This window comes from Acomys russatus, chromosome 9 (assembly GCF_903995435.1).
Source record: "Acomys russatus chromosome 9, mAcoRus1.1, whole genome shotgun sequence".
NCBI classification, from domain to species: Eukaryota; Metazoa; Chordata; class Mammalia; order Rodentia; family Muridae; genus Acomys; species Acomys russatus.
Window position 1 is genome coordinate 66,198,706 of NC_067145.1, and position 19,304 is coordinate 66,218,009.

General features: G+C 46.3%; 1 protein-coding gene across 1 annotated transcript in view; it reads right to left on the minus strand.

Annotated features, from left to right (window-relative positions):
- Nucleotides 1-17,875, minus strand: part of Ryr2 (ryanodine receptor 2) — a 561,576-nt gene extending 543,701 nt beyond the window's left edge. Inside the window, 1 exon segment of the mRNA XM_051151477.1 lies at nucleotides 17,567-17,875. Within this exon segment, the coding sequence (XP_051007434.1) occupies nucleotides 17,567-17,614 (48 nt within the window). The 5' untranslated portion in view covers nucleotides 17,615-17,875.
- Nucleotides 17,876-19,304: the final 1,429 nt, after the last annotated feature.

Consider the following 19,304-nt stretch of genomic DNA (forward strand, 5'->3'; position numbering starts at 1 on the left):
ACACAGCACACTGATGAACACATGGGGCACAGGATTTAGATATGGCCTGCACAAGTAAGCCAAATAATTTCTGTGAGTACAAATGCAATGCAACAGAGAAGTGATAGTCTTTTCAATAAATGCTGCTAGAGGAAGTGGGGAGCATCACACCTTTATAAAAACTAACAGAGAGTGGGTCACAGACGCTGGTGTGAAGCTTAACACTGCAAAACCTTTAGACGAAAACAGAGGCGAGCATGTCAGGACCAGGGGTTTAGGAAGCCTTCTTAGACACGAGGCAGAAAAGCACAATCCTCAAAATAAAAGGATTAACTAATAGCACTTTACCAAATTAAAAACTTTGGTTCTGCAAATAAATCCACTAAGAGGGAAAAGAGGATGAGCTGTAGACTGGGAAGAAATATTTGTGCAAGTCACACAGCTGACAAAAGACAAAAGACTGCATTGATAAATAACTCTCAAAACAACAGGATGGGCTGGACAGATGGCTCAGTGAGGAAGAGGTTAGACAATTAATGCAAAGGCCTGGAATTCAGTTTCCAGCACCCATGTCACATGGCTCACAACCACCTGCTACCCCAGTCCAGGGCATCTAACACCCACTTCTGGCCTGCACACAGAGACAAATTTTGTGTGTGTGTGTGTGTGTGTGTGTGTGTGTGTGTGTGTGTGTGTGTGTGTGTATGTGTGTACATATTTTTTTAAATCAATAGGAAAGAAAAAGAAGGGAAGGGAGAAAGAGAAAGATTTTAAGATGGGCAAAAGACATGACCAAAAAGAATTGCACAGATGGCAATAAGCACATGAAAGTATGCAAATGTGTTCAGCAACACCAACCATAGATAAATGCAAATTAACAGCATGAGGAGGTATTCCTAGATACCCAGAAAAAGGACTAAACTTTTTTAAAAAGCAGTCATAATCCCCAAAGATGGCAATGATACAGACAAATTGCATATGCCACACAAGGATGGTCTTTGTGTTTCATGGGACAGACATTCTGCAAACTGATTTAGCATGTGTGTCTTTTTTAAAAAAACCTAAAAGTATACGCATCAAATGGCCTACCAAATATTCCCCCAAGCATTCAGTCTGGAGGAATATAAGTCATCCCCTGCACTGGAGAGATGGCTCAGTTGGTAAAGCTCACTCTTGGTAAAGACCCTGAGTTTAGTCTCTAGAACTTTTGTAAAATACAATGATGTATACTTGTAATCCAAGCACAGGGCAGGGCAGCAGAGAGAGGAGACTCCCTAGCCTCTTGGGGAAGCCAGAGTAGCATATCGGTGAGCTCTAAGCTGGTGAGAGACCCTTGGAAACAAGGCAGATGGTGCCTGGAAATGATACCCAAGGCTGACCTCTGGCCTCCACAGACAATCACACCCACACATATAAACACACACATGCACACAAAGTGAAAGGGTTAAAAAGAAGCATACAGCCCTGCTGTATCAGCCATCAAAAGTTACCATCCAGTGGAGGACTCAGCTTCTTGGTTCTGATGAGGCTGGTACTGAGAACACCTTCCCATGGTGTTCTGAATACAACCATAAAATTAGATGAAACAGAAGATTATCTGAAGATATTGGGGACTGGCTGCGCCTCGGGACCGGAAGCTCCTCTTACACAGAAGGTCTCCCCGTAGAGTGGAGAGATGTGGTTGCATTGCACTGACTGAGATGTTCATGCTCACAGAAAGAGACACAGAAAAGTATTTTTGTAAGATTCATTTATTTTTGTTTTATTAGCATTTCCCCGCACATATGTGCATGTACCATGTGTGTACACAGACAAGGATACTGGAGTTCCAAACTGTCAGCCACCCAATGGGTGCTGGGAATTGAAGCTAGGGCCTCCACAAAGCAAGTTCTCTTAGCCACTGTGCCACCTCTCCAGCCCAGGTATTAAAATGAGACCTAAATGGAGGCTTGCCTTTGAGAATACAATCAGGGTTGGAGGGGGCAAGAGCAGCATTAAAACACATAAGCCCAATAGCACAAAGAAAAAGAGAGGATAAACAATTTCCAGAAAAATATAAAACTACTATTTAATGTGGATAAGGGTGAGTTAAAAGAACACACCATCATTTATGGTGTAAGCCCTAAAATATATATATAAGCAAATGAAAATACTTGATTAATTTATAAGAATGCAAAATGAAAATGCAAAAAAGCCAGTCTTAAGTCTGTCCAGGCTGCTGCCACAAAGCAACACAGCCCAGGTTGCTTATAAAGAAGAGAAGCTCATCGCCCCCTGCTCAGAAGGCAGGCAGTTTGGGACTGGGCGCAGCCCAGCGGGGTTTTAGTGAGGGTCCTCTCTAGGCCTGCTCACAGGGTGGGCAGACGGTAATCAGGCGAGCTCCTGGGATCTCTTTCAAGTACTTCACTGCCTTGCCCTGCTCACCTACCAGAGACCCCAATTTCTGACCCTGACACTGAGGGCTCCAGATCTTGACAAGTGAATGTGAGGAAGACACTTTCATTCTGTCCTGTGTTTAACACAAAACGCAGTGAGATAACAGGCTTATGTCCACATAGTTTCAAGGTACATATTCAAACACGATGAATCATCTCTCTTTCCTGAAATTGAGGGAAAGTATCAAAGATCTACTACTATACCTTCCAGCCAGCATTTGCTGAAGCCACAGAAAATGAAATGAGGCAAGAATAAGACATGGAAACCGAGGAGCAAAATTAAACGGCCACTGTGGGACCAGCATTGAGTCAAGAGCAGCCAGAGCTCTTAACCACTGAGCACAATTTTTAAATAATATAATTTACATTAATATCAATAAACATCAAGTACCTCTATGTAAATCTGTCCACCAAAAATGTGCAAAACCTCTCAAGGGGAAAAAAGACATCTAATTCTAAAAAAGGACATACTATGTTCACAGCCTGAAGAGTGTAAGGAAGATATTTCTCCCTGACTGATCTCTGCTGACACTACCTTATTACAAAATACTAGCAGGGTTATAGATGATGGACACATATAAGCCAATTCCAAATTTTAAACTGAAAGGAAAGAAGGCAAGAATATCAAACCCATTCTTGAAAAAGTACAATTAACTTTGAGAATGGATGCCAGTGCTTAACTAGGCTGCATCAAGCAACAGAACAATTAAAAGTTATAGCATCTGAAGAAAGAAAAGTCAAACAGACCAATAGGATAGAACGCAGACTCTGGTGTCAGTCACCACCTGTTTTCTACATGCTGCCTCTGCAGTGCGGGAGGAAGCAGCCTTTGTAATAACCAGGAATGAACTGGCTGGACACCTAGGTGGCGGGTAGTGATAAGGACTGGTCAGCAAGACACACTATGAACAGACATTAAGTTCTAGGTGATTCACAGAAATAAGTGCTAAAGTTAAAACACAAACACACACACACATATACACTAAAGACTTGGAGATAAAATGATACAGTAGTCTTTGGGTAGACAAAGAGTGAAAAAAATAAAAAACAGAGGGCTAGCAAGATAGCTCAATAGATAAAGGCACTTGCTGACAAGCCTAATGAACTGAGTTCATTCCCCAAGACCGACAGGGTGGAAGGAGAGAATTGTTCTATGACCTACACACACAGGCGCGCGCATGCACGCAGAGAGAGAGAGAGAAAGGGAGTGAGAGGGAGAGAGAGAGAGCGCGCAAACAACAAAATACAAAATAAATGTAAAAGTATGAGAGAGGCGGTTGAGGAGAGAACTGGGTTTTGTGACTGTGAGACATGACTACTCATCTCTATCAAAGGACCAAAAAGAAAGAAAAGGCTGCTGCTTCTGCCTTGCCCAGGCATGCACAGGTCTTACACATGCTTCACAACCACTGTGAGTTCATGTGTGTGACTGCCCTGCTGCATCTAAAATTGTTGTAAGAGACAGAGGTGGGAGATGACTACTACAGAGAAATGTTGGGAAACTTCAAGGCCCATGCCTCAGTGATCCCCTTCTTCCAGTGTTGCCCTACTTCCTAGGAGTTCATAACCTCTAAAACAACACCAGCAGGGACCAAGTGTTCAAACACATGAGCCTGGGTAACATACAGGTAGACCTCTGTGAGTTGAAGGCCAGCCTGATCTACATAGTGAGTTACAGGCCAGCCAAGGATACATAATGAGATCCTATCTCAAAAAAAAAAAAAAAAAAAATATATATATATATATATATATATATATATATATATATATATATATATATATACACAATATATATGTATAACTTCTAAAAGACCAAGTGAAAATTAGACCTGGTGACATATACCTACAATACCCACACTCAGGAGCCTTGGGCAGGAGACTTACTAGCTCAAGGGTAGCCTGGGCTACATAAAGAGCTTCAGAGCAATCTGAATTACACAGCCAGACCCTCTCAAGAAAAATAAAAAAAAGAAGTGTGGAATGAAAAGGAAAAAGAAAGTAAGAGGAAGGAATGGAGTCATGAAAATAATGAATATAGTTTATATTTCTACCGCTATAAACATAAAAAGTTCCAACCAGCATTTTATTGAACTCATTAATTTTCTCTTGGGTAAAATAGAAAAATATGCACTAGGATATTGTATAGAAGTATGGGGCTGATTTGGCATAGGCCTTAATGGAAATCTTACCCAGGTGGCCATGGCTTCTAGCCTCAGATGTTTTTCCATTTAAAGTCTTTTTTAATTAATTTATTTATTTATTCACTTTACATCCTGATTGGAGCCCCCTCCCTCTTCCACTTAAAGTCTTATTAGCAACTATGTGGAAGCTGTTTTGAAATACACATGAAAAAAGAAACATTGGGATAAACCCAGAGCAGCCTACCCACTCCTGCCACACCATAGACAACAAATATTCCTTTGCAAATGGGACAACATGACATCTAATCTCCCTCTGTCTGTGATAAACATCCTAACCAAAAGAAACTAAGGGGAAGAGGAGTTTACTTCAGCTCACAGTTTTGAAGAGAATCAAGGCAAGGACGTGAAGACAGAGACCTGCTCGCCATTCCACACAGCACTACTCACTGCCAAAGTCACTCAACAAGAGCCACAGCGACACACAAGCAAGCATACACTCTCTAGCTTTCTCATACAGCCCACAGCCACCTGCCTAGAGCGTGTCACCGCCCACAGTGGGCTGGACTTCCCTGCACCAAATAATGATCAAGGCAATCCTCCCACAGGGCTGTCTGACCTCTGCAGCTCCACAATTCAGGATCTTCTCTCAGATGATTCTACCTTGTATCGAGCTGACATTTAAAGCTAGCCAGCACACCAGAGAGCAATGGTCTTACTTAGCCATGTAGATCAACACTGGACGGTGAAAACATTAGTCAATTCACAAAGCTAATCATGAAAGCCAATAAAAAAAAAAAAAACACACAAATGCCCCCAAACTTAGCAATTAACACCCAAATAAAACTCAGAGGCATAGCCTATAATTTATCCTCATTTATCTTTTCCTTACCCCACTACCATGATTAGCCATTATAATCCCACTATTCCAGTCCATGGCAGAGGGATCTTATCAAAACCACTTCAGCAATCATTTTCCCTGCCCATAAAAAGAGACAGAATTTATCCAATCTAAAAATAGAGCCTATCTCCACAGTGCCAGGGCCCTTCTTGGAGGCGATGATGCTCAGGTATGCAGGGATCTTGGCTCCTAGTGATAAGAACAGCAAGCAGAAGAGGGTACCATCACTCATCTGATGCGAAGATTTTTGAGTTCTCCTCGGTTTCCTTTCCAGATTCTGTTTGGGTCAGATTTTACTAGGCTCCATTAGTTAGGCTCCAGGCAGTCCGTTGTCACTGTTAGCAGGAAGATTTAACATCCATTTCTGCACCCTGGTCAATCCTCATATGATCTTTTGCAGCTGCTTTACACCAGACTGCCCATAACAAAGAGAAAGGAGTGATGTTTGCTCGCTGAGCAAGCCATCCACACAGTGCAGCTGCATGAAGTGTGATGCATGGAGCCACAGGGGTCATTCAAGTCCTTGTCTGAGACCTCCAAATCAGTATGATTACATATACATATAGCGGTCAGAGGTCAACACTGGTTAACTTTCTCACTCACTCTCCAACTTATTTGTTGTGATAGTCTCTCCCTGGAGCAATCCGAATGGCTACCTTGGCTGGCTGGCCAGCAAGACCCAATCCCCCTGTCTCCAGCCCCCTAGCGCTGGGATTCCAGCTACTGCAAGCAGCTTTCCCCCTCTCCCCCCCATGGATTCTAAGAAACAAGACTCAGATCCTCATGCTTGCACAGTGAGCACAGTACCAACACCACCCTTTCCCCAGCTTCCGGGGCAACATTTTGTTTGCTGTGGCATTTGTCATGTCTCTTGTCCTGCTAGTCATGTGAGATTCTCACATGATATTTTGTTCTCTAGAAAATGTCCTAGGCAGGACTCAAACAAGGAATGTATCACAGCAGACAAAGTCATCATGCCCTGTCACTCTGCAACGAAAATGCTGGAGGGCCACCCTCTCACCACCTATGGGTGCCCACGTGTTACTACGCACACATTCCCACCCCCCACCTCCCCGTCACCTTCACCAGGTGAGCAGGTGGCAGAGTCTCTCGTGGCAGGCAGAGGCTGGTGAGTCCCTGCGTCCCACTGCCCTCTTCTCTCCCTTTGATTCGCAGTCCTCCCTCACCAGCTTTTACACAAGAGCAGTTAGTGTTCTTCCAAGAGAAGAAGGTGTGAAGCCTTGGTCAGCCTGAGCTGTGGCTCCTTCTTAAAGCTACGCTGGCACACTGGGGTGCAGACATATATACACTCACACACAAAGATACAGGATGTATAGTTTTTAATGGCATGTTAGCTGTACCTATACACACATACGATACATATGTGTTCAGGCAAGGTAAGACTGTACCCCATCTGATATAGCCAGTTGGTAATATTTTGTCCAGTTGCATCTTTGACATGTGGGATGTACATGGTATCATCAGTCTCAGGCAGATAGTATAATAGTCACCTCAGAAGGAGATTCCCAGCCTGGGAGGATGGCTCAGGAAAGTACCTGGCACACACGCGCAGGAGGACTGAGTCCCATCCACAGAACCCTTGGAAGAACTAGGCATGGCGACTCATACTTGTGACCCCACCCCCACCCCCTTGAGTCCTGGAGCAGCAGAGACAGGCAGCTGCCTGAGGCTCACTGACAACCATCCTAGCCTACTCGCCAGGCCCCAGGTCCCAGTGAGAGACCATAGCTCAAGAACACAAAGTGGATCACTCTTGAGGAAGGACTTGAGGTTGACCTCCGGCCTCCACACATATGTCTACACATACATGAATGTATATCTGCACTCACATTCACAAGCACACATGGACACTATACCCTCACGCAGTCTGACAGGCACCATTTCGGAGCAGTCATGAGGCTGCTGTCCTCATTAACTGCAGACACTTCTTGTAGATTACTGATGGTGTTGTGGTGTGAGTGGGAACCGCCCCTTAGGCTCACAGGTGTGAACACTTGGTTCCCACCTGGTGGCCCTGTTTTCAAAGCTTATAGAACCTGGAGGAAGTAGGTCACAGTCTGACTTCCTGTTCACTCAGTTCCCTGGGTGTGGATGTAATGTGATAGCTTGGACTCCTGCTTCTGTCAACACCCCCCCTTCCCTGCCTGCTGCCTTGTCTTCCCTGCTGAGATGTACTCTTCCCCTTCCAGAACTGTAATCCTTTGTCTCTTAAGTTGCTTCCCCTGGGTATCTTATCACAGCAAGGAGAAAGCAACGGAGACAGGTTGTAGGTCTAAGACACACTGCAGAATTTGCACATACAAATGTTAGATGGATTTGCCGTTTTGATTTCTTTCAAAAAAACACTGCTTTATAAGTTGTAAGTTATGTGGGCAACATGGTGGCAGTTATATAAAAATGTATGGGGGAAATGCATCTAAAATTATAAATTCCTTGATTGTCCAGAAAGTTACTGACATGTCTTTAGCCACTAATAGCAGGGAGCCAAGAGCAGTGGTTGCTAGCAAAACTATCTGTTTTCCTCTATTTCAAAATATTGCAAATATCCCCCAATCTCAACTGTCAGGTCATTCATTCCACTGTGTTCCTAGCCTCACCATTTCCTAGAAATTATCTGTAGTTATCCACTAGGCAATGCAGTCTTTTTGAGTCAGTTGTCCAGTGCTTTGAAAGGACCGTAGCGATATGGCCTTCTTACCCTCAAAATTCACCAAAAGGTCCCCAGAAATAAATGAAATTATGCAAAGCTAACCCAAAGTCATATGATAACATGAATGCCAACTTATGTAGGACAAGAAGTAGTTACACATGTGCAGCAAAACCCTGTCTTTGTTTACACTGACACTCAACAATGGAGGCCCATACGGCACAAAATTCTGTTTCTGGGGCCATCCTAAAGCAATCACATCTCCCTCACATAACCTTAGGGAATGGTCCTTCCCAGAAATGGAAGTCAATGATTACCTTTGTTCTGATTTTGCCCTTAAATGTCCCTCAAAGGCCCATGTATTAAAAGCTTGGACCATGGGGCTGGAGAAATGTTGGCTCAGAGGTTAAGAGCACTGGCTCTTCTTCCAAAGGTCCTGAGTTCAAGTCCCAGCAACCACATGGTGGCTCACAACCATCTATAGTGAGATCTTGTGCCCTCTTCTGGCCTGCAGGCACACATGCAGGCAGAATACTGTATAATAAACAAACAAACAAACAAACTTGGACCACAAGATGGCTCTATTGGAAGGTCAGGGTTAGGAGGAGGTCTTAAGATCATTGGAGATGTATTTTTAAAGAGGATAGTGGATCCCATCCTGGTCCTCTTCCTCCTTCCTCTTCTTCCTGACCATGAAATTTTGCTTCCTCTGCCCCTCCTGTGCACACCAGTCTCCACACAGGCCCAGACGCAATGAGACCAATAGATCATGGAGTAAAATCTCCAGAAACTGTGAGACAAAATAAGCTCTTCCTCTTCATAAAATACTTACGTGGGTTATTCAGTACAGCGAAGGAGAGCTGACTAGCACAACCCTCTTTTACACCCTTTCTCTCTTTCTTCCTCCTCCTCACACCCCGTGCTGGGAGAAGCCTTGATGCCATTGCCACAATACCAACCCTGATGGCAGGTGTGATCCGTACATGCAGCTGTTCTCCTTGTGTCTTCCCATTATCCTCCCTGAGGGTGGGTCTGTTCCCCAGCCCCTTTCATGACAGCATTGTTCATATGGGAATGCGACCCACTGCAATGACCTCACTCCAACTTGATTAACTCTGTAAAGACCTTTCTTCCAAATACGGTTACCTTCTGAGATTCTGAGGATATCAACATGTCTTTCTAAAGGAAAATTTCAGTCCATAATAAATTCATTCAAAAGCAACTCAAAAGACCACTGGCTCCCATAAAACCTTCCTCTTCACTTCAAGTTAGACCCACCCCATTTCTCAAGTCTTCTGAGCTCCTCTGTGTCTCCCTCCTGTTACTATATCTAGTTAGCTAACAGTCTGTTCTCAACATGGTCCCCTCAACATACCCACAACCACCACCATAGTGTAGACCTTAATCACCCTGCGCCAGTTCTGGGATGGCACTCTCTTCATAGGTTTCTTAGCATTGGTCTCTGCTCCCACTCTTCTAACTTGTAAGTTGCTGCTTCACCAATTTTCCTAACAGATAGGTCTGACTTCCCTCCCTCCTGAGGGAAGGAAAGAACAGGTGACTCCAAGGCCCTTCTTACCTTACAAATACAACTCAAACCCCTGGCTTTGGTCTCAAGGCTCCTTGCCCTTCTGTAATTGCTGTGGTCTACACTGTTACTTTGTCTATTTCCCAAACATGACCCCTTTGTGTTTCCTGCCTGATCCGTCAGCGCTCTGCCAAGGAGTGAGTGGGCACTCTCATGGGATTGACTGGAAATAGTCTAATGAAAGGATTGTTTGCCATGGAGTAGGCTAGAAGCAAGGGAAAGAATCAGAGCTGATGGGCCATGCAGTCATCAGCAACAGCTTTCCGAAGCTGCCAAGGGGAGAATGTTGTATCCCCAGGACCCACAGGCAGAAGTCCAAAGGACACAAATCAGGGCAAAATGAGAAAGTATTCTGGGAGAAGGGAGCTGAAAAGGCACAATCATGGCCCCTCATCCTTCTTCTCTTCTCACCAAAACTCACCAAGTCCCACTCCTTTAGGGACACATTGGTTATGTAAAAGGTCACTTCTCAAACCAGGCAACCAAATGACTCAAACAAATACTAAATGAACACATGACCAGGGCTTCACTTCTTTAATTAAAGGACTAGGCTGGTGTCACAGCAGCTTGGGAAAAGAACTCAAAAAGCATGGGAACACATAAGCCCACCAGGTGATAGATGCACTGAGCAAGCACAAGGTCACCAGGAAATAGCAGCACATCCATCCCCAGACACAGTTTCTAGAGTGAGGAGGCGAAGGTTCAAGAGGTGCAAGACTGGCGAGGCCCACGGTGTGTGCCCCAGACATAGTCTGCAGTCCCAGAATCATTACTACAAGTTCAAGGAGTTTTAAACAACTCAGAGACCAATAAAAGGCAGAGATAACACTGAAGGATGGGTGGAGGAGAGAGCACAGCCACCATTCCTTCCCCTTTATCCCTGTCAGCCTTTGGCAAGTTTTCAGACAGAGGAAGGGGACAGAGGGAAGAAAAGACGGGAAAGACAGAAGAGGAGAGAGGAGGAGGGAGGGGGAGAGGAGGAGGGAGGGGGAGAGGAGGAGGGAGGGGGAGAGGAGGAGGGAGGGGGAGAGGATGAAAAGGGATTTTGGCACCTGGAAGAATCTAGCTCACCAGCATCACTCACTCATAAATTGCCCTTGATCGAGTCATCTCACCCCACTGCAGCTCGGTTTCCTGATATGTAGATGTGCAATTAATGGCTTTATAGACTAAATGAATTGTTCCAGGAATCAAATGAATTATGGCTCTCCTGTCTGAGCTGAATAAATGGGCCCAACATCTTTGTCCTTTCATTTCCCTTCATCATAAAATTGTAGTGTTGGACCAGGATCCCTGAAGCTCCTTTTCAGCCTGAAAAGTCTTAACCACAGACCCTGCCTTCCTCAAAGAAGCCTCAGACAGCACACAGGAGGATCAGGCCTCTCTCTCTTCACCAGCCTTTTCTGCTATCCATTCCCAATCTCCATTCCGAATGTTCTCCAAAGTAGGACACTCAATGTCCCCTTCTTCTCCACCCCTTCCAACAGAGACAGTACAAAGTCTCTGAAGGAAGAAATAATGGCAGAGCTCTTTGTGTCTAAGCACTGGGTACCATGTACTACACATGGCAGTCAGCCAACCAGTACCTCCTGAGTGACAAACAGTGCCAGCACAGGCTCTTCTTTTTCACACATCTGCTGTCCTCTTGTGTAGAAGACGGACTCCAATAGGACAGTTTCTGCAGGCTTCCCTGGGTGACTCAGTCCCTCACGACAAGAACAAGAGGTCCACACTCAAATATGGCACCATCTCCACAAGACAGCACTTCTCCATAGTGTCTGAAAGGGGACAGCAGTGGGACTGAGGACTGAAGGTTCTCTGACAGTCAGCAAGAGATTTAATGGCAGCTCTCCATTATCTGTGACTCAGAATGAAAGAGTCTCCTGATACTCCTGTGACCTAGCATACCAGCACTGTGGAGCCAGTTATTATGCCCAGTGGTGGCAGTATCCTTGAAGTCACCTGTAAAAAGTGTCCTGGATATAGGAGAGATGTTCCTTCTGTGTTGTTGTCATGTTCAATGTGATGTGCAATATACTTTTACTGCCACTAAAGATCATGGCCACATTTATCACTTCCTCGTCCCTTCCCCGTAAAAGCTCACAGGTCACAGTCCTCACAAGAAGAGCTTATGGCCCTCACTTCCATGTACAAGGTCCAATTTTTTCATCATTCCTGCTCTGTATGGCCTGGGTCTTCTCATAGCTTCATGGTCCTTCATGGTACCTGGCATACCGCCATGGTACGTGCTCCCCTTATAGCTCTAGCCCTCAGGGCTGAATGAAGTCATGGTTACGTTCTCCCTCCAAAGATCTGAGCTTTTGAGACACATAAACCAATGAAGGCAGAAGAGACCTAGGAGAAGGAATCACATGGAATCTTTGGGGATAACCAACCACAAAGTTGAAGAACAATCAAGTGAACCCCCAAAAGCACACTCAAAAATACATAAAATAGCCCATGATGTACACTCAAAACTATATGGAAGCAGGATGTGCCCTGCTACGTGACCACCTGACGTTGCTTCAAAACAGAGGATTAGGTGAGCAGATTCTAAACAGGGTTTCGGGGCACAGAAGAGAGGAGGTTAGGGTTGGAAAGTGGGGTTCCCAGCATGATCAGGAACAAGAAGAAGTTGGGAAATTCAGAGGGGTGAAGTCCAGGAGAAGAGGTCACATTTGGAGGAGCTGAGCAGTGAAATAAGGCATCGGAGTCAAACCAAAAAGAGAAGGAAAAAAAATGAGAGATGGATTCATAGACTGTAAGGCAAACCACAAAAAGAGAAGAAAAAAAAATGAGAGATGGATTCATAGACTGTAAGGCAAACCAAAAGGAGAAGTGGGGAGGGGATGAACAGCAAAGAATAGAATGCCAGTTCCTGGACTAGGATCGAGGGTGTGTGAGGGCTATGGCTCAGAAAGGAAGATGGAGACTGTCTTTCTGAAGCAGAAAGGGCAAGGGGTGGGAGTGGGCAGGGATACTGCCAAGGTCAAGATGAGGACAGAAAGAATGCCAGGCAGCTGTGTGGACCTCCAGCAAGGCTTCCCAGATTGCCACGTACTTTGGCACCGTTCTGAGACACTGACTGGAGAGTGGCATCCACCAAGTCCCTTGAGTAGTCTAAGCTTCAGTTTCATTCTCTATAAAATGAGGAGATGAGGGCAGACTGGGGACTGTTTCCTAACTGTCTCAACCTACCTGAGAATAAAGATGGTCTATATGGTTTGTTTTTGGTTTTTGTTTTGTTGGGGTTTTTTCTTTTGACAGTCCCCAATCAGCCTCATATCTTCTACAATTATTAAAAAAAAAAAAAAAAAAAAAAAAAAAAAAAAAAGACCTTCCTCTAGTTTCTCAACTGTTTCTTAAATACCCAAAACTATGGTGTGCATGAAGAAGATGCTCAGCAAATGAACCACTAGAATTTCCCCTGAGCATCAGGGGGCCAAATGTGTGCCTTGTCATCTCTCCTTCACATCCAGGCACTGTCTACAGCCACCCAGCTATCATCTTTCTTTTGGTAATTCAGTCTTGATTTAAAATTAAAAGTTATCCAAGGCTTAAGTACAAATAAGGCAGAATAAATTAGTGTCCTGGGCGTTTTAGGTCCTGCCGTTCTTGCAAAGTGTACACACTAATTTCTACGTGTTTTGTTTTTTGTTTTTCTTTTACAGTCTAAGAAATATCTTGGGCAATGAGAAAGCAGTTCTATCATTTCCTTGAGAAAGTACCATGGTGCACTTTTATCTCAAGCTCTCTTTGGTTTCAAGACCAAGAAAGCAAAAGGCACAAACACCCACAGCTCATCTTTGCTGACACTCCTGCTGCCGAAGGAAGAGCCTGGGGTTCCTGACTGCTGTGAGGTACTGTTTTCATACTAGCGAGCTTCCTGTCCCTCTCCACAGCATGGCGAGGCATTCCCACCCCACCTACACAGTGCTGATCACTGACCTTAATGGTTTCTTTTTACCGCTATTAACTGGTTGGCAATTCCTAAAATGCTCTTTGTCACTGTGGAGCAAGATGAACAAGCATGGAAAGAAATCCTCCTGTGAAAGAGCTCCACCTGCAAAGACTTCCAGCTTTCCTAGTAGAATGGTCTCTGCAGTCGGGACCCAAATTTAAAGTCTCTTTGTGCACATAATACTAACTACATGACCCAGTGTGTCACCAGAGTAGCTCATCTATACTTACAATGGCAAAAGGAAAAGCAAAGAACTGAAAAGGGAGCCCCTAGCAAGGTCATTTAATAACACACATGCCCTTAAGTTGAGGGCATAGCTTATACTGTCTATGAAACTGTACAATACTGCTTGAGAAAAAAGAGTAGTGTTAGTCTGGCATAACAGCTCAGCAAGTAACTATTCTTTCTGCCAAGCCTGGCAACCTGAGTTGGATTTCCCAAGATCCACATGACAAGAGGAGAGCATTGTCCTCTGCACATTGTCCCCTGACCTCCACTAGAACACCAAAGAGTATATATACACACACATACACACACACACAATAAATAAATAAATAAATAGTTCTTTAAAAAACAATGATCTGTGTTTTTAAATACCAAATTAGAGTTCATTGCTACGTCGGCAAGCCCATAAAAGTTTTTAAAATAAAAGAAGACATACACGCCATTGCATATGTCTGGACATGGGCAAATCCACTAGGTGCTAACAGCTTATCTTATGATATAATTCATCTGTCTCAAGGGTCAGGCACAGTCTCAGTTCCTGTCAATATAAACAGATCAGAGAGAGCATGTCTCTGGCTGGGAGGGAAGCCACCCATCACCTGCTGGGAACAAAGCCAGCCATAGCATGACGGGAAGGAGATGGGAACTGGACAGATTCTAGGCTAAGGGTGACAAAAAGCCTTCACAAATGAAAACATTGAAAGCAACAGAAGACATAACTCATGGAAAGACTCCATTAAAGATGTCACCTCTATGTCCCTTAGCAGTGATCTTAGACCTCTTTCAGAAAAGAAAAGAGGAGGCACCGAGGATGGTAGAGAGATGCTTCAGTGTGTTGGAATGCAACCTCTAAATGCAATTGACACAATAATAATCAGGGTTCCCTAATCAGATTGCATAAATGCCTGGTCCACAGCACAGTGATGGTGTCCCCATGACAACAGCTCCATCTATTACTACCAGAGTGTCCTCAGTTACAACTACTGTATCAACATATGCAGTCTTAATGCTCCTTGGTACATGTGCCTTTAAAAAACAAAATGAGGGAGGGGCTGGGGATGTGCTGTTCCAGAACACACAAAACTACGAGTTCAATATCCCCACACCATATCAACCAGTCATGAGTACACACTTGTGATCCCAGCACTCAGGAGCAAGAGGCAGAAGGATCAATAGGTCAAGGTTATCCTCAACCTCAAAGCAAGTTCAAAGCCAACCTGGGATTTTTTTTTTTAAAGGAAAGGAAAAAAAAAAAAAAAAGATGAAGTCAGGTATAGTGACTCTTGCAATCTAATATCAGCCCTCTGAAGGGTGAGACAGGACCCCCATGAGTTCTATACCATCCTGTGCTATATAGAGAGCTGGAGATAGGCTATCAAGTGAGAACCTAAGTAAATAAACCAATGCAAAATGAAGGAACTCATACTGACATTTGCACATTTAAAAGTTGCAGGGGGGGTGTTGAGGGGGCTAAGGGTAATGAAGGAATGACACACTTGTCTTTGCTAACCTGATTAGCATTCACCGAACCATCAGCACGGATCAGGTGAAAGAAGAAACTGGAAAGGATCCAGGGCAGCAGACAGGGGAGCTGGGGGAAGACTTGTGAATTATCGTATTAAAATCACAAGCTAAGAAAAAGGTGTATTCCTTTCAGATGCACGCGCGCGCGCGCGCGCGCACACACACACACACACACACACACACACACACACACAACACGCTGCTCCACAGTGTTATGTGTTCAAGGTCATTTGTTATCAGCACAATAACCTACCAATGTTTTTTTACAAGAAGAATCTCAGCCTAGGACTGCCAGACCTTACCCAAGCCCCACTATCAAAGGTGTTGCTCTGGCTGACAGGCAGCTGTTAAGTGGCACAGAGTTAACATGACTTTATATGTGGAAAGAAAAAAAAAAACCCACAGGCAACCACAGTACCCCCAGTCCCCATTAAGCATTCTGATAACAGCACCTCCATAGCTGGGCTTAACATTTAAGCCTGCAGGGAGCCCTTGAATGCACAAAACCAGCCAAAAATCTCCTGGCAAATTTTAACCCTGCAGAATCTGATACAAACTGAATTTTAAAGGTATACAGCATCTAAATATGTAGTTGGCCTGAAAAAGGCATCCCTTGGTTTTTGAGGCTACGGTTTGACTCGTTATAAACAAAACAGAACTTTGAGGCAGTTGCCCACTAGGAAATATAATAAACTGTATTGCTAGAAAGCTTCAGATACCCTCATAAGCAACGTCTTCATGAGGCTGTTCTCTAAAGGCCTGTGGGGCAGCAGTGGTCCCCATTGGACCCCATCTGCACTCCCAGCCCTCTCTGCAATGCCCTTTACTGTGCAAATGACCACCCACTTCACCCCCCAAATACTAGGGAAGAGCAAAGGCGACAGGGAGTGGACTCTTCCTGCCACCCTCCAGGGTTTATCAAAACGATTTCACACCTCGAAGTTATCGACTAGTTAACAGTTCAAATCTCTGATCGTGGAAGGGACTGCACCTGGAAGTGGGATGTTTACACGGCTGGGAAGAAACACCAACAGAAAATGCAGTTTTCAGTTAAAAGTCTAGGAATCCTGTCAGGGGAATATCCTTGGGAAAAGAGGAGATGTGGGTTAGGAAAGACTGGGGTGATGCGGGGAAGGCTAGGGAGATTGTTGTTAACACGGAGTTCCTGTGTTTCTTTGGTCCCAGGATTGGGAGCTGGGAAGTATCTGCAGTGTTAAAACAAGTCAAGGAGGGAGCAGTAGTGCCAAGAGGCACTTACTGAGAAGGGATCTTATTAGAGTGAGGCCAGTCTTTCCCTACCTACCACACAGTGTGGAAATTACACACACACACACGCACACACACACGTTTGCTTGCTTGCAGGCACGCACTTTACTGCACTCTGTATTCAACAAGCCAGCGTTTAGAGAACGATATAACATGTTCATGTTGCCCACCCTCTGAATATCCTCTGTAAAGGCTTCCATGCAACACACACACACACACACACACACACACACACACACACACACACACACACACACACACACACACACACGGTTCCCATGCGCTCTGGAAGCCTTCGTCACAAAACCGGGACCATGCCGGGAACTATGAGGACCACCAGAGCAGGCCCCTCCTGGCATTGGTATCAACCTGACTTGGGGAAAACCCTGGGGCAGCCTCCTTAACCCCCACCAGTCACTATGTGAGCTATGCCAAGTACGCGGATTGCGATGTCTTCGCTCTGTGACAGCGCGCAGACTCAGCTCCAAAGCCCCAGGGACGGCGACAGTCGGAGTCCCCACACTCCGCGCGCCCCACAGAACACGTAGCTCTGCACCCTAGCCTAAGGCTGTCAGTGAGGTCCCTGGCCAGTCCGCAGCTTGGTAGCGCTCGCCTGGGTACCTCCCGCTGGCTCGCCACGCTGTCACCGCACTGGGTCCTCTTGGCTTTCCACATGCGCGCACAGATGCGCGTCCTGCCCTTCCCTGGCCAGACACGCACACCTGCACACAAGTGGTGATGCAGACCCCTCGGACATCCCTGGGGCGCTTCTGGCAGACCACAGGCGGCCCCGCAGCCGACTGTCATTCTTTGGAAACTCGGCTGGTAGCTATCATGCGCCCCTTCCCCTGGGAGGACTCGCGCCACGACAAGGCACTTACAGTTCTCAGGAACTGGATCTCGTCCTCGCCTTCGCCCGCATCAGCCATGGCTCCGCGCTCCTGGCCCGGCCGTCTCCGGAGCCCGGCGGAGCCCCGCGACCGCAGCCACTCACGCTGCTGCTACTGCTGCTGCGGCTCCTCTGGGTGCTCTAGTCACTGCCACCCGGAATGTTCTGGGGGCTCAGGTGGCTGCTGCTCAGGTCGCTGCCCCTGCAGCGGCCACAGCCAGGAGCCGGAGGCACCCCGGGGCCGCGCTGCTGGTGCCGAGAGCCCAGCGGTCCCCCTGCAGCGCGGCGGAGGCGGGCGCGCGGGGGCGGCCAAGGCGCGGGGCCTCCCTGCGCCGCACCGTGAGGGAGGAGGGCAGCCCGGCCGGAGGACGCAGGGAGGAGGCCCCACTGCCCGGCGCGCTCGGCCCCGGCTCCCGCCTGCGAGTGCCTGGAGCCCGCGGAGCTCTGGTGGTGCGGCGGCGGGGGCGGGCTGGGGGCGGGCGGGGAGGAGCTGCCAGCCCCGGCTGCTGCAGGTAATCCGCAGCCCGCTCCTCCGGCCGCCAACGCCAGGGCCCAGCGCCGCCCACTGGCTGCTCGCGGAATAGGTTGGCGCGTGCCAGAGGGCTCAGCCTTCCCCCCCTGCATCCATGCCCTCCCTGACCTCAAGCCCAAGTAAGGCGCTGCTTGCCGCTGAGCCATGCTACAGCACTTGGCATCAATTTCCAAGGCCTCGCGGATTGCAGAGAAAACCCTCCTTCTCTCCAGGTGCACAGGGTGAGCACTCTCTAAGTGTATTCGATACTTACATTTGGACTTCCTCAATTCTAGATAGACTTGGTTTCTTTGGTATTGAGTCAGAGTCACAGATAAGCTCTCATCACAAGGGTCTAGTATGAATGCACGAGGAGTTTTAACAAAGTACTCGGTAACAGAGGCTAGAGAGACGGCTGAGTAGTCAAAAGCACTCATTGCTCTTGTAAAGGACCCGGTTCGTTTCCTAGTACCCACACCAGGCGGCTCACAACCACCTGTAGCCTGGGTTCCAGGGGACCCGATGCCCTCTGGCCTGCATGGGCACGTGCAAGTCTTTAATGCACGTAAATTTGTGCAGACACATACACATAGATAAAAGTAAATATGCAAAAAAAAAGTATGCAACGGCAGCACAACAATCACAGCATTCAATAACAAAGTGGGCATTTTGTCATGCATTGTGTACAAAACAGAAGAGCTCATAGTCCACCTGCACAAGGGGTCCTGCTCAAACTACGACACCAGTCAAGGACAATACGTGCAGTAAACTTCAAACCCCTACCCAGATCTACCCAATGGACAGGACAGTCTTCACAGTTGAGTGGAGAGTGGGGTCTGACTTACACAGGAACTCTGGTGCCCCATATTTGACCATGTCCCCTGCATGGTGGCACTCAGAGGAAGGATAGCAGGCTACCAAGAAGAGACTTGATACCCTATGAGTATATACAGGGGGAGGAGGTCCCCCTCAGTCATAGTCATAGGGGAAGGGAGTAAGGGAAAAATGGGAGGGAGGGAGAAATGGGAGGACACAAGGGATGGGATAACAATTGAGATGTAACATGAATAAATTAATAAAATATATTTTTTTAAAAAGGAATTACAATAAACTACAGAATGAGAGGGACCGGTCGGGATCACTGAATGGCCCTAAACTCACACTACGGTGCCCATTATCCTCCCTGGGAGATAAAGTTTGAGAATTCCTCCACAAATGC